Source organism: Amyelois transitella, chromosome 6, assembly GCF_032362555.1.
Source record: "Amyelois transitella isolate CPQ chromosome 6, ilAmyTran1.1, whole genome shotgun sequence".
NCBI lineage: Eukaryota > Metazoa > Arthropoda > Insecta > Lepidoptera > Pyralidae > Amyelois > Amyelois transitella.
The window spans coordinates 8,659,454-8,683,889 of NC_083509.1; the positions used below are offsets into that span (position 1 = coordinate 8,659,454).

Genomic DNA, 24,436 nt, shown 5'->3' on the forward strand with positions numbered 1-24,436 from the left:
TCTGGACCTGGTGGTGGAGCAGACTGGGGTGAGAAGACCATAACGGTATTTCCTATAGTAGTAGTGAAGTCCAGGAAGCCATAGACGGTCTGCGTGATAAAATTGCTACCAGGTGTGGGGTCTGCGCTTGGTTTGGGTGGAACACCATCGTAAACTGGCCCGTCGGCACCTATTAAACTACCTGAAATATGGAAAAAAGATATTTAGTAAACATTGCGGAAGCGATAAAGTCATGTTAGGACAGGACTTGACCTAAAGTAACTCAAAACCATAAAGATCAAACTAATTATGTTAATATTGGTGATTTCTATTTTCTATAAGTACATAATTTTTTTTTAAATTTTATTTTTAAGCTTGGTTAAATTGGGAAAAAATAGTACCTACTGATACTTTGCAGAAGAATAAATATTTATAATATTACTACGTCTATGCCATATGTGAAAAGGGTTTATAAGAAGTCAATATTTATGAAATATCTAGAAGCACTAAATGTTTTTATCGCATTCTGCGTACATCATTCAAGTGAGGAAATGATAGCCGAAACGCCTCAAGGTTTTCTTGTAGCGTATATATTTTTATGTCAAGTTCAGTTACGAGACTTTTATGTAAAAAGCTCCCGGCAAAATGTACAGATAAAGAAGAAAGTCAGTAACGACGTTACTTCAGTACCATTGGGTCCCAAATGATCTGTGATAGTACCTTCGTATGGGAAAGTGTTTGCAAACATGTCATCGGCGAGATACGGCCACTGTTCAGCTAATGGCCTGTGTCGTATCAACATTTGCAGATACAATAAAAATACGCATCGCCGAATAAAAGACGAGTGTCTCATAAGATTATCAGGACTATTCAAGTAAAAATGATCTAATGAAGACTATGTTTTCGTTGCCGTAAGAAATATTTCTCTATTCATTCACACCTTATAATAAAGTCATTGAAAGCTTTGTCGTTATCGAATTCTTCTTTGAGGTGATGAACTAGCACCTGTCATAATTTGAATCTCAATTCTATCATCAAACCAAAAAGCTGAACGTGGCCTATCAGACTTTTCATGGCTGTTGGCTCTATCTACCCCGCAAGGGATATAGACGTGACTATATGTATGTATGTATAGCCCTGTTATTAAGTTAATTCAATTATATCTAAGTTTGATATTCACATTGATTTAGTAGATAACGGTAAGGAGAAAATCAATAAGTAAAATTTTATTCTTTTTGTCTTCCACAGCAAATATGTAAGAAGTTCGTACTTTAGGCTTAATTTAATAAAATTCTGGCAATATAAAAATATTTGTTTACATATCGCGTGAACGGCGGCCGTGCGTCACATTTGTCATAACATCACAACATTTATTATGTACCTCCGGCTTACACTGCGTCGCCTTTGATAAACGATGTTCCACAGAAATTGATTAAAGTTTGACACGTACTGCAGATTTATAGCGGTGGCGACGTAAACAACACTAAGTTTACTGTTACAAGTTTATTCTTTTCAGTAGTTTTGTGATTTGTTAATGTTTAATCTTTAGAGGGCGGAACTAGAGCTCTGCCAACTAAGTATCACAATCGAAATACGAACTTAGTTTTAATACTTTGCCGAGCAATTTATATGACCGAAAATAAAATTTTCGCGAACATTGCCTGATGGTACAAACTCCTTAAAAATTCAATGTGAGATTTTGTTTGTTTTGTTTATTAAGTTTGCCAATTATTTCTGTAAACCTAGAAGGCGACTAATTTACAATCAACTACCACAAAGACGGTATCGTTGTATCGATTAGGCAGCAGACTGTAAAAATCTGTCAAATCTTATTACATTGAATGATATTAACGTAGATGCATAAGATAAAACAAAATTTATAGTCCACTCGCGCACACGAAAGTATATAAGTAGGTAACAAATTCAAGCGAGTCGTGTCGCTATATCCTCGTTAGTGCCAACCCATTTGCGCACAAGTGGTCCGAAATAGTCCACCTTAGATACGGATCGGGACCTCAGCCCTCCCAATCTGCGTGTTTTCAATTACTCTAACCCAACTTTTCTATATTTTTCCATTCGAACTTTTATTGCTTCCCGGGCCTTTTGGATAAAGTTTGATAATCTTTTGTTTTATGGGAGTGGGGTTGTGGTGCTTACATTTAGAATATTTTCTGGTTTTAAAACATTGATTCGGGGAGGATTTCAAATTTTTAAGAAATGAAGGGTGTATAAACATGGACTATGGACGCCGAAGTAACAAGTATGCGAATGGATGAAAGTAAGGGAAAAGGAGAGCGAGAAAAATAAAACAAAGTGTTTTTCCAGGTGTTTAGTAATGCGACGATGCGACTTTATTAATATTATTATTGTTGCGATGTAACAATAATAATATTTAAAAAAACAACATAATGTTGTGTACCTTACGCCAATATGTGCTAAAAATCACAATGTAAAAAATATCATAAAACTAGTAGGTACAAATGTACTTACAAAAGTGGGCGGAGACCGCAAAAACAAGGATAAGTCGCGGATCCATCGTAGATGAGCTACACGCTTGACCTGGAGGTTATGAAGAGCTGGAATGAAGGCACATGCTGGGAATGACTGGACGGCCTGAAACAATGCAACAAGTATATGTGAAAATCTTAAATTATTCTCTCTTGTGTTCGCGAAGGCAAAGTGTAGCTGATACAGCTGTTGATGTGTTGATTTATTTTTCTATTAAATAGAAAGGTTCATCAATGTAATTTTCGAAAATCGAGATAATAAAGAATATGAGATTTGTTAAATATTATTGATTGATGTTGCCAATTCATAAACGCCAAAACAATGGCTACCTACTTCATATAAACGGAAAACACACGAGTAAACAAAAGGCAGTGAGAAACCAACACAATTTGCGAGTAATGAATAGGAAAACTGGCAAATTCGTGAATGCGCCAGTAAAATAACATAATTATGTTAATCTCTACACAAATGAATATACAATCAGGTGGTTCGCTCCAGCGAGGGACAAAATAATCACTCGATATGCAAAACGGCAGTGGCGCGTGGCCGCGCTTCTCATTTCGGTGGTCGGACATTTCATTGCACAAAACCAATACGGCTTTCAACATAAATATGTTTGCAGAACCGCCCGTACCTCCATAAATTATTACTATTCCATTAATAGGTGGTATTATTTTAATTGAATGCGAGAGACATGCGGGCCCTGATGCGAAGTTAATTGAATAGGTACAATACAATTTAGTCTGATCTAGTGCAGCTGCAGCATCTATTCACGTCTCATCATTGTTATTTTGTTATTTGCAGTCTTTTCATTCGAGTCCTTGAGGAGATGCGGTTGTAATCATTGGTTCGTAAAGTAAATAATGAACTCAATTTTGTTTTATTTGAAGATTGATAATGACAAACTCAATAATATCATTTTTATCAGATGCAATTTCAACATTTCTTAACCCATGCAGGCTACTTAACTGTGCCTTTTTATTTGAATTAGGAATTAAGTATACTTAGTTAAATAATGTTGAAAATATCCTTGAATCTTTCAAAAAATGAATTGAAAAGTTTAGAGTTAAACCACTATCACCATTTTTGACTGTGTAAGATTAAGACGTAAACGCTTTTAAAACACTAATAGAATTAAGGATTCGTTAACGCGCTTGTCCGGAACGCTTACATTTCTGCGCGACTGCAGCCTCCAATCGGAACTCAGGGCATTTGGCTCTGAATGCGCTATGCAGGAGTGGACTGTAGGCACAATAGATGCCAATCTAGCCGGGAATTTGCTTGGATGCCATCACGGCACGCTTACATGCAGGGCATTAGTGGCGTCACATCGGACTATTATTGAATTACGCCAGCATGCAATGTGGACCATATAAGCCGTCAAGGGGCTGTTGTAATATTTAGAATTGTCGGATAAGTGACGGACGTTGTATTGTTTAAATATTGATTCTTGGTTGAAGTTAAATTGTAATAATTGACGGGCTTAGTATAATTGGAGAAAATTTTATTTATTTATCTAAACTTTATGCGCGTAAAATGTACAACAGGTGCACTTAATGCCACAAAGCATTAATTCCACATTATAATGGTAACCACTTCTAAATATTAATTAAAAAATACTACCTAACCCATAAATTTAAACATGCCTATATTGCAATAATGTCCACGAATAACTTACAAAGGTAAATGAATTATAATACTTTTGAAGTCCTGATATAATGAGTTTAAATCATTTCGCTAAACAAGCTACACAGATAAAAATACTAAGTTATTTTTAGCAGCGAAAAAGGAAAAATATAACTCAACCTAACTTTGTAAATTCAATTTTTACACCATGTCAAACCTAAATAAACCCAAGATCCTTAACAAAAGTACGTATGCTTCTATGGTTGAAAAGGAGCCATCATCTCTAAAAGCGGGCCTTTGTGGGTCGCGGCAGGACAGGGTTCAGTCGAGTGAATGCTGTGTTTGCTCGCGAGATGGCGCGGTGATGTTTGTAGATTCAGGAACTATTCAACCCGTTACGTGAAATGAGAGACTAGGGTCGGCAACAGAAATAACATGCTACAATGAAATAAGAGAAATAATGGTTTTGACTTTAGATTTGATATGGATTTGTTAGTGAGTTGAGGCTAAGGTTTTAAACAATACCTACCTAAGATAATGTTTTTATTAAATAGAATCCATAGTTAGTAAGAACACTATAGTTTTCTTTACTTGAACAACTTAATTTTTAATCATATAAGAAAATTATCATCATTTGCAGTAGAATAATATTTTAAGTATAGTGTATCTTGAAAGAGCTCCATTAAATTTGTAATTCTTTAGCGCCTACCGTATATTACCAATCAATCAATTAATTTAAGAACTTACTTGCTAATTGTTAAAGCTTATTTTGGCAGAGACTATGTAGGCGGGTGTTCAATGTTTTCAATATTTTATTCAATTTTATTTGTGTAGGCATCCACGAATCTAAAAAAGCATTTAGCATTGTCATAAGAGTATTCAATATTTCCTAACTACGAATTTGCATTGTCTTTCATATGTGTCAATGACGATGAAAAATTAATGGTAATGTCACTGGAAAAATTAATGGTAATGTCAAGAAACATGATCGGTGGTCTATACTTAATGGGTTTGTTTCTACATATAAGCCTAATATTTAAAAACATAACGCGCATATAATAAATTTGCCGCGTAATAAAAATACGCTTCATATACCTTGCCTATTCCACATAAAATATCCCTGTAATAAAACATCGAAAATAAATTTATGAAACGGGGATTTCTACCATATCACTGTAAGTATGCGTTATTATGGGAAAACGTTGCCAAAGGCATTTTAGGGGATTCTCGCGGCATTATAGTAAGTAAAGTAGGATTTTCAATAATGTTTTACGATGTTCTATTCAATACAGGGGCTTAAGCCTCTTTTCAGATTTAAAGGAGCTTCTGTGAAGGTTCTAATCTGCGATTTGAGATGTCGATGGTACGCCACAATACATCAAGAAAACTGCTACGGTTATGGCTCGTTCGCCGATATCTTGTATATCGTTTTTGTACCTACTTGATACGACTGCAAACAAGACTCTATAGTTATCTGCGGGATCTGTAGGAACTTTAGAAGGTAATGCTTTCATTTGAAAGAAGGTTACAGAGAACCTTCTTTCATATGTTTAGTAAAAGTGGACAATATGTAAAATATTTTGTAATAGGACCATGTCACATAATTCATATTAGTATTACAAATTTTTTAACAATACGGGGCAACTATAAGTGTCAAAATTAATTGTATGTTCGAACTCAAAATGAAGAACATTTACTTAGTATATCTTTATCAACCGTGTCAATCCTGTTAGTACCTAGTATTACAGTAGTCAACAAAAGGTAGGCACGGCGCCAAAAAGCCGTCACTCGTTTTCTCTCCTCACTAAACAAAATCTGTATTGAATTGAGTGTTCCTCAATATCGGAACAAATAATTCCGCAGCGAAACATAAGTATTCTGGTGTAAATACTTCGATGTCTATACCGGAGTAGGTAAATATTTGGCGATCTGTGTTCGCAAACTCCAGACGAATGGTCTCCGATAATTTATGTTGGCAACCGTGCCTATTGTCGGACAAACAACGGTTCGTGGCCAAATTTATATTCCAAGTTTTGGCGAACGCGGCCCGGCCGCAGAAATGCCCTTTCGGTCTCGACCGATAAAGAACTTACTAAGCAAAATTGATACAAATGAGTATAAAAGCTGGACGTTTCTTTGTTTGGCTAAAGTTTTGTTTACGAATGGCAAGGAGGATGTAGCAGAACCTGACTCAATATACTGAGAGGATACGGGCATTCGGTCTGCGCGGAATATTATGTTAAGTAAACAAGCTTCCGAAGGCGGCCACTCGTGAGCGTGTTGTTTACTGAGCTCGCTTTGGGATTTCATTCTATCGAAGCAGCTAATATTGCTTTTTTTTAAACTTTATAAGTATTATTAAATATTCATACTTAACTTTTTATGACAGACTAGCAATTATCACTTTCTGCATTAATTTTCACGACTTACAAGAATTATAAATAGAAGCACTGCCTACCTCAAAAAGGGATACAGACGTGATAAATATATATTGGGATATGACATCATTGCATATATTAGAGCACACTACTGAAATATAAGCGTTCCATTTGCAGTTTTACTTAGTTTTAGTTATGTCCTTCACATAATAAAAAAAAATACGTATCACGTAACGCCTTATCAAAAATAAAACATAACTGTGCCATAATATCTTCCTTCCTAGAAAATAAATGGCTTAATTTAATCCACCCCTAAATCTTCAGATAGTAGATAAAGCATACATGAGCCCTTCACCCGGGCATCCGCAATTGATGAGCGTTCAAACCAAACAGGATTAAACCGCACCGGCCCCGCCGAGCCGGTTTGGCTGCATCCCAGACACGTTTTGCATTTTATTCAAAACGTTGACGTGAAGGATAAACTTTTATTATTTTACTACTTTGACGTGATCCGAATGCACCTGAATCGCGACCTCGCCGCACTTGAGCTGCAAGGGTGCAAACGCGATGCTTAACTCAAAAGCTAGGTTAAAAACGTCACACAATATGGTAAGGTGATCAGATTACAAATTCTGTAGTTCTCAACTTTGGATGCAAGGTATCACTGATTGATGTCAAATATTATTTTTTGTTGTGTAAAGCAAGTAGTCTCTACTACTACGTAGGTAAGTATTTAGTCTAAGAAGCAGCGGATTTAACGACGTGTTACGTGAATTACTTATTAGGATTCATATTTATTGTATCATCATTGTATCATGATCAGAACTTGCACGTTATTAATAGTTAAGTTGCTACTCTCCTGAACTTTGTATGATAAATTATCAATTTACTGAACAAAATGTTCAGGAATTTAAAATTTATCATACAGTTTGTGTCATGTTTCTGATTTCATAAAAGTTTCATGAATAACTCGACTGGAATAGAAAATGATTTAAGCACCATTCAATAAATTCATTTAAAGAGCGAAGCAAGCTGTGTGTCAGTAAATAAATAAATGAAAACAATAAAATAGTAGCTGTTTGGTGTGAAAAGTAGCCCGTCTGCATCACATTCAGGTGCACGAGATTCAAATTCGCGTAACTCCGTTAGAAATTTTCATATTTTTACGCCAAAAGAAAATTGAATCGTTAAATGTTACGGCTCAGGGGGCCTGATGCGAATAAAATGGTAATACGGTTAATTCCCCAATAAATTGGCGTCGCCAGAATTACTTGCATGATGAACGTGATCGCGCGTTCAATAATGTCCCGGACATATTATTTGTCAGTCGATTTGGATTCAGGCACCGTTGGCCTCACCACCCCGGGCGACTCCCAAGAATTTTAAACAGCGACTGTTGATGCTACAAATGGGATTTTCATTTTGTTTACGATACAACTCGTTTGAATGCAAATCTTTCGCGGCGGCGGGATTCAATCAACTAGAAGCTCTGACTCATTCAAGTATATTGTTTTGAGTTTTGTGCAGTAATGAAAACAACAGAAATGATTTGTGATATCAATGATAAAAAATAGTTTCAAAAGAATCCATGAATATATTTGGTGTAAGGTATTAAGGTGACGACGACTGTTGGTTGAAGACAATTCACATTTAAATTTTTTTACGTAATATAAGTACCTAAGTCCTGAAAGTGTTTATCAGACCTTATGAATACATAGCATGATTGTGATATACACACGACGATAAACACCTAAGTAATCACGTAATATTCTTACAAAACATTCGATCTTCCCCTTTTTGTAGAGCTTTTATTTTCTGTTATAGCTGTTCCCTAAATGCCTGCTCCCGTATATTTTTCCCATTGTTTGTCCTCCACTACAGGATGACAATGGCTGGCGTCATTTGTAAGATAGCGAATGTTAGTGGAGACATTACGTCTAGCTCGGGGATTAAGATGTTCTTATATAAATGAGGAGTAAAGGTATCTGTGGTGACTCATCGAAATATGGACGCGAAACTGTGTACCTATGAAACAAGGGATATTATATGATATTTAAATCTTCTTTACTCGAACTATAACAGTCACTATTAAGAATTTATCCATCTTTTATACAAATTTTTATATATTGATATATATAGATAAAAAGATGGAATTAAGATATAAATACGCGCGATACGACACAATCATTACTATAGTTTCAAGTGTAATTTGGCATACATATCATGTCTGGCAAATCACGTCTTTATTCCTTACAGGGTAGATCGATCCAACAGCTTCGCAAAGACTGAATGGCCTTTCTGGGTTTCTATTTCTCTATTTTACACGCCTGTTTTGAGGTAAACGTGTATCAGTTAGCAGCGAATCGAATTGGCTAACTTAGCCCTCGGGTGACTTCCTCGACACGAATAGAAATAATGGTAGGTTTCAGTTTGTCGATTATTTCGTAAGCCGAAGTGCGATCAACATCTCGAATGAGTCATGAGTGAGGGGGAGACAAAGAGCTGATAATAATTTGATTCATAATTCGATACATGGTGTTATATTCACGATTTAACGAACATACTTTGATGTGTAAATATATAAAATAACACCTCTTTCCCACAGAAATAGACGCAGAATATATTTTTTCTTGCCACGATACCTGTCCTGTATACTATTTACCTCCCCCTTCATCAAAATTCATTATTCTTCATGCAATCTTCATTTGCTCGTCCGTTAACTACAGGTTAATAGAGTAAATGCTCTTACTCCATTAATCTGTAGTTTACTCTTTAAAATCTCAATTCTTTCATTAAGCCAAACAGCTGAACGTGGCCTTTTAGTTTTTCAAGACTGTTGGCTCTGTCTACCCCGCAAGGGATATAGACGTGACTATATGTATGTACGTACATATGTTACTCTTTAAATCATAAATTTTAAGTTTAATTTATTTTAATAAAAACCTATTTTAGCAAATGCTATGCCAATCTCGAGTTTCGTTTTAGGTTTTTTTTGTAATTTCTAACAAGTTTAATAATAAGTCGTTCCGTCCATATGAAATTTCCTAGAGATATATAAGATACTTTATGTAAGTGCCTGCGATCCCAACAAATTTTCCGTCGTCTTTTTAATAAATTCTACGAAAAGGATAAATCCTATTACGGTCGGGACTGTGTGGGTATTTTTATTATTTGGGATTATAGACCAATATTTTCACTGGATCGTAAAGTACCTAAATTATTTTTGGTGATTTATAACACGACTAAAGACTAAAGAGTAAACAAGACTAAAGAGAGAAGAAGCAAAAAATGGATTTTTATAAAACATCGGATCAAACCATATCTGTCTGCTTTGAGAATGCTGTTAAAAAGAAAGAAAAATATAAAAAAATACAATAAATTTGAATCTTAATTTGTATTACAACAAGCCTGTTTCCCACAATCAATTTACTAATATTAAATTAGATGTACTTTTCCTTAACCCCTCACCACGCCGCAACCTTTAACCGTTCACAATAGAAGGAACTGTTGGTATGTACGACGCCTCACGAAAGGTCAGGTGGGGTCAGATTAGTCATAGGAATATTATTCTCATATTTATGAAGGTTTCGCTATTTACTGCTCGGGTCCAAAAGCCAATACTTTCAGGATATTGCCCATCGGTGCCGTGTGATAGAGGGAATTTGCATTCGGCCGTGAAAATTGAAATTATTTTTCTAGACTTGAGGGTCGGATAGTTATGTATATACTACAACCAAAGTATAAACTATTTTTTTGTCCATGATTTAATTAAAAAAATTGGGTACAGTAAAAAGATTGTGTTTTTTAAGTTTTAAAAGTAGATATTGTTATAAGCTATTGGTTTTTGTTATAACAATAAATGAAAACAAAACGGATAATCATTTAATCTTATTATCGTTGTTTTCCAGCAAAGTAAAATATAATCATCCTACCTGTTTCTAAAAGGAGAAATTTAATCACAAATAGAAAAATTCATTATTGCCTTGTTAGGATATTCTCTTGCTAAATTAGAAATATTATTATGCTTCAGATTGCCTATAAACTCCGCAGAACGTTGTTAAGAAAATTTAACAATTCAAGTATTGAGATACTGCTTACCAATTCCCTAAAACGTTATCTGCAGCTATACCCCTTTTAATTAAACAAATTTTACATTTAATTATTCCGGTTTGGAATAATTATCAGCGGCCGCAACCTCTTCGGATTGTATCACCAATGTTGTGTTCTTTTATTTGGTTCAAATCCGAATAATTTGCACATTTGGCCCCGAATCAAAGTAACTTATTCCATTAATGTTACTTATTAAAAGATGTGAAATTAGTTTAGGCAAACGAATAAGCCTTTGACAATAAACACAATCGAAAATTAAGTATTCCGTTAAATTTAATTATAGACCCATTTGTTAACCTAAAAGTAAGGGAAAGTTAGTTTATTCGAGCAATTATAAACATAGTTTCCGAGTTATTAACTATGAATTTTAAATGGTAAGTACTTACCAATTTTCTTTTATACTATGTTAAGAATATCAGGTGTAGCTGTAGCCCTGGCTAAAGCAGCCACCAAGAATCATAAAAACAGTCATATTTAAATTCATAGTCCTCATGCTGCGGATGAAAAACAAATCCCTTGAGGGATAAAGACGTGATATGGGTGTGTATCCTCGGTGTTATAGGAGTCAAATGCCATCTGTACGTCATTGCGAAGAAATTAATGCGCATAGCCTATCGCGGCGAAGAGTCTAAATCGCGCAAACAAAGATTTCACGGTTTGGAGCATTAATACAACCTCCGACTTATTTTCGTTGGAGCCGCGGTTCCTCAGGCTTAACACCTAGCCTGACGGAAGATCTTTCTTTTGGTGGCGGTTAATCCGAATCATCGCTCCCGCTACAGGAGCTATAAAGGCTTTACTATTAAATGTAAAGGATTCTCGTTTGCTTTCTACTTTTAATATTTAAAAAGGAAGTTTATCTCAAGATGCCGCTAGTCTAGAAAATGTGATACAAGTTGGCAATCTGAACAGCTCAATACAGCCCGTGGTATTGTCAGGTCGATCGATACGGCCACACAAAGGGGGAATATTGTTTGTCACAAAATTTATTATGGCAGCGGACAGAGCTCTGGTTTTCCGGGACACATCCAATCTATCAGCTGTAGGGCATCGCGAATAGTCTACCTGCATTCGCGATGAATATACTACATACAAATATTATGACTTTATTTAAGAGTGACAGCTTGACAGCCCATCGCCTAAAGGAAGAATCCCAATTTTATACATTAATTTAGAAGTACGGTGGAGAGTTTTATAGAATTCACTTATGATATTGAATTTTTAAAATAAAATAAAATATAATATTGCTTAGGTCATAAGAAGGTAAGGTCAACAATGAAGTACTTACAGTTTTTTATTTTTTGACAAAATCTACATACTTAAAGCCACCTAATAAGAATGAAATATTCTACCTCCTACTCTATAAATTCAAAGTTAAATATTTGTAAGTTAAAAAGATCAAGGATAGATAAATATGATCGATTGTAAAACCTTTGTCGGCCTTTACTCGCTATGGAGTGTTTTGTCTATAGTTCCTAGTTATCTCTCAAATATGATTTACTTATAGTTTAAACGAGGCCTTCTAGTCGGAACATCAGCTCTGTCTATCCCGTAAGGTATAAACACATGGTATTATGTACGAATAATTATTTCAATCTCCCTAATTATTAGTTGGGCTTTCAGCTGATATGATGTTTGGCATGTTCAGTTTTGGGTCCGAATGTGTTATTTATTTTTATTGGCGTCTCCAAGCAGCAAGCAAAATTAAACGATCATTGTACATTTGGTCTTAGCAAAAGGTTAGGCGGCATGGGCCATGGCATTAATTCTACTAACTTGCAGATTCCCAGCAAACGTGACCATACCATACCTTAGGGTCTTTTCTGATTCACCTACTATCATACGTTTCAAACAAAAATAAAAACCTTTTACCTTTCTTATGTTAGTAAGCAAGTATGAACGTATTACTAATAGTACCTACAGTTACAGTGATTAATTCGTTAAAGAGACTAGGAAAGTTCTTCTATTCCTAAGGCGTCACTAAGTCTTACAATATTAATTTAGGTTCGGGCACATTGCCAACTCATATGGAAAATTTTGTCTAGCTCCATTGAAATCTGATAAGAGCGAGGAATCTGTGATTTAGGTATGCAATGGTAGCAACGAAAATACGTTTTGTATTTGACGGCACACCGGTGTCATAGACAAATTGTAAAATATATTGGCGTGTCGACGTTTTAAAACTCGCAGCTATATCGGATGTCGATACACGATTCAGTGAACACATTTCCACGAAAAAATAAGGTAACAAAGAATAACATATAATACCTGTATGTACATTATAGATATGTACAGTCATACGCATGTCCAGTTGCCCTGCAGGGAACTCTAAGACGGGGTCATAGAAGCGAATTCGCAATGAATTTAAGTAGGTTTACATTCTGTTGACCGTACGCACATCCAGGTTAATAAAAAATTCTCATGTCATTTTAAAAAAATAAAGTCACGTTCGAAAATCATTCGAACAAGGATTTATTGTGAAATTTATTTGTGGGTATTATACGTGACTTATAACGTGTTGCGTTGCGCGTCACGTTTCCAGTCAAAATTGCAATTTTTGTATTCTAAACAGAATTTTCAGTTGTGGATCAATTTTCCATTAAAATTGATAATCTAGTTTGCAAACACATTTGAATAAAAATACGTTTTATTTTATATCTAAGTATTTGCTGTGTGCTATTTGAGCAAATTAATTGTTTAAAAGTAGGTAAAGGAGTTTGTCTGTTGTTTAAAACCGGAATAATTACTATTTGCTTACAAGATAAAAATCTATCAAGATACCACGTGAAAAATATCTTTTAATAGTTAAATAAATTTGAGTTTTTTTACATATAAGGATTTTTTTTAATGCCTACATGACAAGCTTTAAATTAGGTAGGTTAGTATTTACTTCAAATTAATAATTACGGATATAAACTTACTATGTCACTGATTCTTCATCTACATGAAATAAAGAAATACTTGTGCAAAATTGGTTGTTTGCTGGTAAGAAAGATAAATATCAGTGTATACAGAGAAGTAGTTCCTGAAAAACATTCTCACAACGTCGTTACTCGGGTTAGAAGGTACTTGAGACAGGTTCATTTTGCTAGCAGAAACAACGTAATGTGACCAACCTCTTAGGAAAATTAAAGTAGGTGCTGCTTTTCAGATGAAAAAAATCACTTACAGAAAGAAATGTAGGTACTGTGCAAGGTTTAGTTATGGGTGAATGAGAAGAAAATTCTTTATACTTTAATTTTTATAAACATCAAAAAATTACATTGAAATTATCATAACAAAAGCAAATGTGTCTATGGTTTTTCTACAAATATTATTGATTAATTAGCTGCTGTGTGAAATTGTGAATACTTTTAATTTTAGTATGTTCTGCTCACTAATTCAACATTGCATTAAGTTGTCCGTTCCGAACAAAAACATAAAAATTAAACAGGATAAACTAAACGTATCTAAGATAATACCTTAAATTTACAAATATTGCATGAAATTAACTTTAAAATAAACTTTAAATTGAGGTATACAATAAAAGAATGAGACTGCATACGATACTGTAGCAATAACAAGTACATTTTATGAGTATAATTTATATTGGTGTAGGGAAAAGCGGGCGTTCACCCTGTAGCGACTCGAGATATGAAATTTGTCGCAATTATACAAACGTAAGTAAGGCTTTTTTGTAGAACTACATAGAACTAAGTGAGGTAATTAATGAATTACCTCATACATAAAATAATAATAATTAATATGTAGTAAAAAATAGCCTTATTTTTTACGTCTATTAAATTAACTTTTGCCTATAATAATGAGTTAAAAGATTATGAAATGAATATGCGAACAATAATTATGGATAAATAAAAATAATCATGCTTAAATTCTTTTATTTTATAACAAAAATTCGGACGCGTTTTTCACAAAAACGTCACACACAATGTTTTTCATTGGAAATGTCAGTGCTAAACATTTTTCATCGATACATAATACAGAATGTTAAAAATATGAATTTCAAAAGTTCCTTCCAAAACTGAATCGTTTATGGGAAAAAAACATTTTTAGGCAGCAATGCAATATTTTTTTATATTTGTTTAAATAGAGCTCTTTGATCTCTATAGGTCTCTAAAACATCAGTTTTTTTTTTATTTTTTGTTTTAGGTTGACGGTTTTAAATACACAAAATCTAAAATGTGGGGTCAAACTCCGCTTTGCTTTGTAATTGTTATTTGATGAACTTTGAAATTTCAATTCAATTTTCAATCTTTTCAATTTGCTATTCAGCCTAATGTAGGGAAAGGGATGTGTGAAACATTGAATTTGGAGCTATAAGTATTAAATAATTCTTCTTAAGTATATACTTCAATAGGTTGAATTTATACAGATATAAACATATATTTGCTTTTATTTGCTTTTTCGTCAATGTAGCTATAGTAAAAGTAATTAATTAGAAGTCCCGAATCTTGGCTACGGGAAGGTTGGCATTCTTTCCGACATTATCATTCTTGGTGAATTATTCATGCGCATTTAATTGAATAACATTTAAATTCATTAGTCTCTGCTCTTATCTGTGCTTGGAGGATGCCTGCAATTTTCCGTTGGTGTTCTTTTCATAAATCTCGGTCATATTATTAGTCAAATGATTTTTGCCACAATTACACCTTTTTTGTTACGTTTAAATCCATGACAAATGGCAAAGGTTATAAAAAAAAGTTAATGGACGCACTTCGACAAGTAATTTATCAAAATTGGTACTATTCATTATTATATTATTCATTATTATTATAGACCAACAAACAATTTGTGTATGATAAAAAGTTGGTTAGAATGTATAAACAATTTTTAAGTATCTGCTGACATTTCCTAATATAGTAAAAGGAAAATGCTGAGGGAAATGTAACAAAATTTAACAAATCACAAAAATATTTTAACGGGGAAAAATGATGATTTGGTTCAATGATTACGAAAATGGGGATAAACCTTTCGTTTATCCTCATTAAATAAATTGTAAGTATGATACCATAACTGAAATGATTTATAAATATAGATGTATAATTTATTGTGAGGACACTTGTCACTCTCATCTTTTTTCCGTATTTAGATGTTGTAAGAGGCGACTAAATGAATACAAAAAGGCTTAAATGAATACAACGACCAAGAATTTAAGTTTGGTTATACAGTAAGGTTAGGGAACAAGGTCTGTTACACACCCAACGATCGTGCACGGTCATAGATGGATTCAAGGCCGAGGAAGTCACCGGGATAAATGTTAGAAAAGATATAGATTTTCTTTTTAATTTCACCTCAATTTTTTTTCGTTATAACGTAAATATCTGGTGTCTAGTGAGCTCATTATTTCGTGAACCTTATTAATACAGACGTGGACCGCAGCCAACCGCAACATGGCTCAAATTACATTGTTCCTTCGTTTTTAATTAAACTTCATTAGACTTCCTACGTTTTTAACAATTATATCGGTGGAATGTAGGTGATCCGCTTACCACGATCATGCTTTGTATTTTTTTTTGGGTCACGAACGCTAATGGTTTATTTTATCTATCCAAAATAAAGAATAGAAGAGAATTTATTGTATGTAAATATACGTATCTCAATCCTTTCGTTAAGTCATACAGCTGAACGTGGTCTTTTCGTCTTTTCAAGACTGTTGGCTCTGTCACTCAGCAAGGAATATAGTCGTGATTATATTTATGTATGTATAAATGAAATCAAACATAATGCGATTTTCGATAGAGTTGAAAAGGTTCACCGTAGCCTTTTTTGGATGTCTGTTAAGCATCTTAAGGACGATAGGTTTCACAAAAAGTACTACGAAATTGTTTTAAGATGTATAGGCGTCAAGCGCGTAATCGACTCACTTTAAGCACAAAAGATCACATGTTTTTTTTAACTCCGTGCTTTTAAAATATCTATTATGATACTTGAAAAACAATCAACATTATATTTTAAAGTACATTAAAATGATGCAATCTACTTCGAGGGAGGGACGCCATTCGTATGTTTCAAGAAAAATTTTTGAATTTCAGATTCTCGTTGCACGCGGTTGCTTCGGCTCCATTAATGGATGAATAATACCCACTCGAGTCCCGGCCGTAATGGATTCTCAAATATATTTCTGGATTCACATTATTATGACATCTCGAGTGCTTCACGACAGTTCTCTATTTAAGACACACAGTAATTCAATTCGCTCGGCTTACAATAATACCTACGAGTATAGAGGCGAATGAAGAAACTCCACTCATAATTGACATTTGGACAGCGACGCTGCAATAGATCTTTTCATTCAATGATGACTTTAATGAACCTCTGCCTCTGGTAAATATTGATTAAGCCTTTCTTTATGATAAAGTATGATGGAGTTATGAAACCAATATTGGATCAATTAAATAAGTGTTGAATATTTATTTATATTGTTACTTTAAACGTGATGATTTTAATGAAGCAATGAGATCTATTAAAAAAAGCCTGCATTGACATTTGCATGACTTCTGAATAAAAATATTATTTCCTTCTTTTTTTCTATTATTATATTAACCTACTTGTAGCTAAAATTACAGCACGAATTATGCTGATATTTACAAGTACATGTGTTTATAATGAATGACGTAGGCGTTAGATGAATGAGAATTTTTAAGAATTCTTTTGATATTTTAATAAATTATATGTTTCTTACATTAAATATAGAAGATTATTTTTATCATACAATACTATAGTACTCAGCTTTGCGTGTTCTCGTATAGATTGCATCGTATTTACTGAACATTAGCATACACCGAGATTACAATTGGCCATGCTAATGTACATTAGCCGTCGATCCGATACAACATATGGCACAGCTGAAAATTAGTACAAATACGAGATCTAGTATTAGCAAATTAACCTGTATATGGGACTTCATGTGAGAATACAAAGCGTCCTAAATAAGTATCTATTCCTCTTCCTAAAAATCCATTAAAAGTGAGTATTTTTCAAAGCAAAAAGGCTAAAATGAATAGTCGAATTACAGAATATTTAATAGTGTGAACGATGAAAAATTGAGTAGGCCTCAAACAATTAAAGTAAGATACACAAAATATAGTGATTGAAGGCTTTCATTAATTCTATTTCGTCAAAATCCATTCTCGACGCGATAATTATAACGTGATTTCTATGTCACGAATAATTTTTTTTAATCTGCTATTTTGCTTCACATGTAATTAGACAAAGACGTGTTTGTGTATACAGCCACAGATATCGTGAGGTCATGATATTTTTGAATGTTATCTAATAATCTTGGGTTAGCGTTAACGTGTCAATAGCCGTAGTCACGATTTTTGTCTGCTTATGTTTACACTGAATCATAAGGCGCATTTAAACGTGTTAACAAGTTTCCAACCGTTATAATTTATCATTAGTTCTTGCCCGAGGGTTTATTCCTGTGAGAATTTCTTATCGAGAGTTTACAATTTTATAGCAAGCTATGATAGAATTCCGCAAAATAATTTTTTTTTGCCAGCATGTCTTAGTAAAGGAACTGACATCGATTCAACTAAGAAAATATTCGTTTACCACACGGGAGAAGGGTCTTCCTAATTCTCGTTTCGCCAGTCTTAGAGTATGTGTAACATTATCTACGAAGGCTCGTCTTTTTTGTCATCACGAATTTCTTTCAAACGCAAGATACCTAAATCGGCAGCTATAAAAAATATAAAAAATAAATCTTTGTCTCCTCTATTGAAATGATTATTTTTATAATACATATACTAGCGTCCGCTTGCGTAATGCCTCTATCATGTTACTGTAAAACCAGTAGATTTTGATACGTTAAGTAGATTTTGTGTGAAAGAGTAACAGACAGGTGACGTGTGGTTATCGACACGAATAGAAAAAAGAATAGGACCACTTCATCTCTTGTCCATGGATGTCGTGGTGTATGGATAGGTTCTTAAACTTGGGATACTTCTGTTAGGCGATGGGCTAGAAATCTGTCACTAGTTGAATCCCAATTCTATCATTAAGCCAAATAGGCGAACGTGACCTATCAGTCTTTTCAAGATTGTAGATTGTGTTTACCTCGCGATGGATATAGACGTGACTTTATGTATGTATGTATGTATGTATGAAGTAACAGATAACATACCTACCTATATACTAATAAACTATTGTCATTCATGAATATAATATTTTTTGTATACCTAAACTAGATGAGGTACGAACATATACATTATATCTACATTTAGATGGCGGTTTCAGGAGTTCTGCATGTTATTAGCTGTAAAGATACAAACAGACTGCCAATACTTAAACAATGCTGTATACTGAGTCATTATAACAGTTATTAAATAAAAAATAAAAACTAGCAACTACAAAAATGCAAATCACCAGACTATATTAACGAAACACGATAAAACGAGCTTATCCCAATAAATGTGAACTGCAGTCTAAACCGAACCCCAGTGGTCACGTACAGCTTTCATTTGCCGCACCGGTCTATCGGTTCGAGTCCGAGGGCCCTCGTTTTGCGGTTCAATACCACTCATTCAAATGAACTGGCTAGTTTGTAAGCCCTCTATACAGAGCGGGAATGTTTCCATGTAATTGGAGTTGTTTGCAGAAAAATACAGTATTTCGAATAAAGTTGTTGTAAATATACCTACTAGACGCGCATAGAACCGTGCGTTGGTATTAAAGTATTTCGAGTAAAAATAAAAAGAATATTCCACCTTATATAAATATGTAATATTATTTTATTTATTTATTTATTTAAACTTCACTGCACAAAATGCAAATGTATAGCACAATTGGCAGAAGTTATGACGTCAAACTATTTTTGGAGTTCTCATATAGAAAGAGCTAATGCTCGTCGCTTCAAACGACTTCCTCAGGAAAAATAATAGATATACAGCGGTCCTAGTCTAAAAGTGCCAGGAACCACACTACATATCGTTTCAATCGTATCTTTATATTTAGCGTAAAGGATTCAACATGTAATAGCTACGGCCGAGTCAGACCCCGCAACTGAATCACCCTTTATGCATGAGTAAGGGCAGTCTGGGCTTGACTAGGGGGTTAATTCTCGGCACACTACCAAGGACATATCTGTTACTATTGGAAGTCTACTTTAACCTGTCCTTCATACAAGAACGCATTCGGATCTGTCTGCTTGAAGCAAAATACAAATCGTTAATTTCCACCCTTGCGACTTACCTAAGCTTCTTCTGCATCCTTAGATCACATAAGTGGTTTGGGCCGTGCTGCATATTGATTTGTTCATCAGTATGTCAATGAATCAGTTTCCTCTTTTATATATTTAGGCTAAAATTATGTAAGAAAGTTTATAATTATGCAATTCCACATAACATTGGTATACGTGCAGGTAATAACCGAAATTCTCACGGATGAATCATAAAACTAATTCCTAATAGTTATTAACTTGATACCGGATTTATAATACAGCAAAAGTAATTAAGATATAATCTTCGATTAGAGCTGCTTAGAACGGAACTTAGTTCATAATTTTTACATTATGAAGAAGAAATTACATCACTCACTTACAAAGAGTCAATTACAATGTAATTTAAAATTCTCTCTGAAAGAAATCCTAAAAGCAGAACATTTCAGCTTTATTTTTACACGTTATTACTCTTGATTGCTTCTAAAATAGCTAGTTTCTATTCGCTAAGATCTAATGTTTATTTTAATTTAATATGAAATTTAAATTGCAAACATTTGGAATTACATTTGTCGTAAAAGGCGACTAAGGGATAGGCTAACAAACTTGGGATTCTTTTTTAGGCGATGGGCTAGCAACCTGTCACTATTTGGATTTCAATTCTATCATTAAGCCAAATAGCTGAACGTGGCCGATCAGTCTTTTCAAGACTGTTGGCTCTGTCTGCCCCACAAGGGATATATACGCGACCATATTTATGTATGTACATTTGGAATATAATAACAATTTTATGGTACAATTTTGAGATTCGCGTAGCCACATGAATAATGTAATGAAATATAATACTACTACTAACAAAAAAGCATGTAATGCGCTATAATAGGATTATTATAGCGCATTACATGACGTGAAAATATTTGTTTCCGTTTGTTTGGCTTTCTGGTTTCTTTGTCTGGCATTCTGTCTATCTCTATATCATTCGGGTTGGGAATAATTTGTTTCATTTCAAACAGGTCTCACTTTCGAATGATAATATCTTCTATTCGTCCTTCATAACATAATTAATACGCAAAAAAGAAACATTTTTTCCACGACGAAAAGTTATCATCGTTATTTATTTCACGTCTTCGTCGAGAATTTTCTGGACCATTTATGTTGGGATTGTCTTAACAAAAGCGATGGCCGCTCGTTAAGGAAATTTTGTTTGGATTATAATCAAATGGAAACGTAAACAAACTTTTCGTATCACGTGACAGGCATCCGAAAAACTTGTACCGGTCCTAATTTCACGGCGTGACGAAGAGGCCCGCTCATTTTCCTGATGGTTGCGGATTTTCAATTTTCCCCACGGCGGCGCCTCCTTTTTATTAGTTGTTGTTTCGTCTTGAATACTAATAGGCGGGGATTAGAATTTACGTGACATCTCTGCTTACCCGATACGATGTGCCGAAAACTCGCGACTTGTTTAAACATTCAACCTTAACAATTTTCCCTCCTACGCGACGTTACGCTAACGATCCCCCTTGGCTTGGCTTCATAATGATATGTACAGAAAATTTTGTGTAAAAGTATGTGATGATTCACGAAACTTTTTTTTGTATGAAAGAGGAAAAGGTGTTACTGATTTATTAGGGAGTTATCAAATACTTCCGCACATTAAACATAACTTCCTTTCTCCGGAAAATCTAAAAATATAAATAAAAAAAATCTAAACATACTTCTTTAGCGGTTGTCTAATGTCATTTTAACTACTATCATTCCCCATTGTAAGTGTATTTCTTTATGGGAAAGTGATGTAGGAGTGAGTACATCATCTTACTTAATTTTTAAATTCTTTGACTGTTTAAATTCGATAATCACTTTTACTTTCGGCCAGTTTCTTTTCTTCCGTGATAACTTTATTTCCCTTTAATTATCTTATAATTCCAATGGGTAATTAATTAGTGGTTCACAAAACATCCCTAAATAACGCTGCTATCATCCGTCACTGTTGTTTGGAAGTTAATCCGTTTAGGTGTCATGTGGTCAGCTCAGTATATAGCTACATTGTATCCGTATGCATAAAAGTACATACCCATAGATATTTCATTTTAAAATTCACTTAACGAGGGAAATTAAAAACTGATTGGAATCGTTAATTTCTAATATATAAAGGCTATATGTATAGAGACACTATCCCTACTAGAAAACTGAGTCCAGGATTCTTACGTGTTTACTTTTTAATTTTTTACGTTACATTCAGGAGTTTTGATGTGATATATGTGAAAATACGACGGAAAAAATTGTATAGAATCCAAGCAAAAATGAGCTCTTGAAAGTATCATCTACGAAAATATACCAATAAAATTTATTACACCGCAGTCAACCATGTTCCAGTGAGATAATCAAGCCATTCCCTTCTGTCCAACTCTTGACACCCGAAAGGATTTTAAACAACATATATTTCTAATCTACAACCATTATACCTCTGTTATTTAAATCGCATAAAAATTATTCCACTCCACTGCGGCATGCGTAATTAACTTCCTTATTCAAAGTAATCCTAATACTTTATCCGCAGAAGACAAACTGGATCTAGATTTCATGAATATAAGTGGAATAATTTGAATATATTGTCTACAATTTGAATATCTAAACATTGCCCAATATACCAGAACATTGGAAGGCAATGATACGTAAAATAAGTAGGACACCTTATTTATTTATGTTTTCATTTTATTTTGTTGATAGATTTTCAAGTATATCTTGTTCAAGTCCAATAAGTATATAAATGTTCAATTTAACGAAAATTTAGGCCTAAATTATTTACAGAAAGTTATAAGAAATTAATCACAGACTATTTTATCTTTTACAATTTGGATGTTTTGATTGATATTTTGGATGAATAAATGATTTAATTTTTTTTTTAGTTATTTAATACGTACTTTCAAGCATGTGGCTGATATCGGCCTGAATATTTAAACTGATTCTGTTCTTTTTTTTAAAATTTGGTTGACATAAGGGAATCTTAATTTTTATTTTGTACGATAGTTACAGTAGGTGTTTATTATAAAAACCGTTTTGAGATTGGTATCTCAATTGAGCCACCCAGTTCGTGTAAAGTGCATCGGCGATGCAACGTTTATTAATCCGGGAACATTTTAATTATGCTGCAAATTACGGCAGGCATCGAACATCGTCTCCTGTACACGGGAGAAAATGTAAAATATTGAACAAAAATATTTTGTAGGGAAAATTAATTTGGCAATTTTTGTGTTACATCTTTCTGTTAATTAATTCTCAGGTTTCATTTCAACGTTATTACATTGATGTACCGTGTTGCCTCGTGGGTTGCAGCTATAGTTTATTTTCATGGAGTTCTATTTATTTATTTGTATATGTATATTCTTTTAGTTTTTCATTAGATAATATTTCTAACTCTTGAATGTTTTGTTTGTCTCTGTGTCAAATATGAAAATCGGCTCGTTAGAGGTATCATATATACATACATATCATCACGTCTATATCCCTTGCGGGGTGGACAGAGCCAATAGTCTTGAAAAGACTGATATGCCACGTTCAGCTGTTTTTTGGCTTAATGATAGAGTTGAGATTCAAATAGAATATTTACACAGATTAAAAAAAAAATATATTTTCTTTTTATCAAATTAGTATGGATTTATTGAATTTTCGAATATAATTATATTATTAAACAATTTAAAGATGATTTATTTTTGCTGCCATTAGATTTAATTTTCTTTTAGGAAAAACAAAAAAATAATCATTAAAATAGTTAATGATTATTTTTTGTTTTTCCTAAAAGATCCCCTGTTTGGTAATATATCAATATATATTACCAAACAGGGGCATAATTAAAACGCACGTTGTAGTGACTTTTAATCCATCAGCTTTAATAATGATGTAGGATAATAAGCGTTCACGGAATAAAGTGTATCTGTATCGCGCTAATGGCCGCCGAGCCAATGAAATTACTGGAAAATGGCATGCATCGTAAATGTTTTAAGTATATTAAAAAGAGTGTGTTGTGTAAGTTATTCGAAAATGGTTGTATTTTTTTTGGCGTGAGCTTTTATTATTGGATAACTAGATTTCCTGCAACTTCGTTCTTACTTTTCACTTCAACGTTTCTATTCACATTCCCCTTGCACATAAGAATTATAAACAAGTCTTTTGAGTTAAATAATAAATAAATAAATAAATTTCCAAATATCAGCAAGGAAGCTATTGTCTATAAAGACAAACGCTATGGTTCATAATTCTTCTTCAGACTTATTGAGAATGGAAATTTAAAGTATTAATGATATTCGACTTCAAAAGGCGGTGTCGAAGTCCGAATTAACAAAAGACAGAATTCTCTCTGAACAATCATAGACTTCAGTTAAAAATAGACTGAGTATAATGAAACGATACCTTAAAAGTAATAAGGGTCGTTGATAATCTCTCTGCAACCGCAAAATTATTATTATTTATTATTATTTCCTATATTTTTTTATATATAAATACTGTTAGTTTTTTCGCGCATGTAATACTCATCCCGTTTATTGATTTCGTAAGAATAAAAATTAATTTTGTGTAATATGTATATATAATATATATAAAATGTTAATAAATGCTCATGATTCCTTGAAACTGTTCCCAAGAAACGAACAATTTCAGTTTTCAACGTTCAGTAGTT

At 33.6% G+C, this 24,436-nt stretch overlaps 1 protein-coding gene across 2 annotated transcripts in view; it reads right to left on the minus strand.

The window, feature by feature from the left end:
• Window positions 1-24,436, minus strand: part of LOC106131262 (uncharacterized) — a 33,229-nt gene that overhangs the window by 3,851 nt on the left and 4,942 nt on the right. For both annotated transcript variants that reach the window (XM_013330291.2, XM_013330290.2), the window contains exons 2-3: window positions 2,470-2,592; window positions 8-181 (exon numbers count right to left, since the gene is read on the minus strand). In XM_013330291.2, the coding sequence (XP_013185745.2) occupies window positions 8-181; window positions 2,470-2,515 (220 nt within the window). In that variant the 5' untranslated portion in view covers window positions 2,516-2,592. The remainder of the gene's footprint in view (window positions 1-7; window positions 182-2,469; window positions 2,593-24,436) is intronic.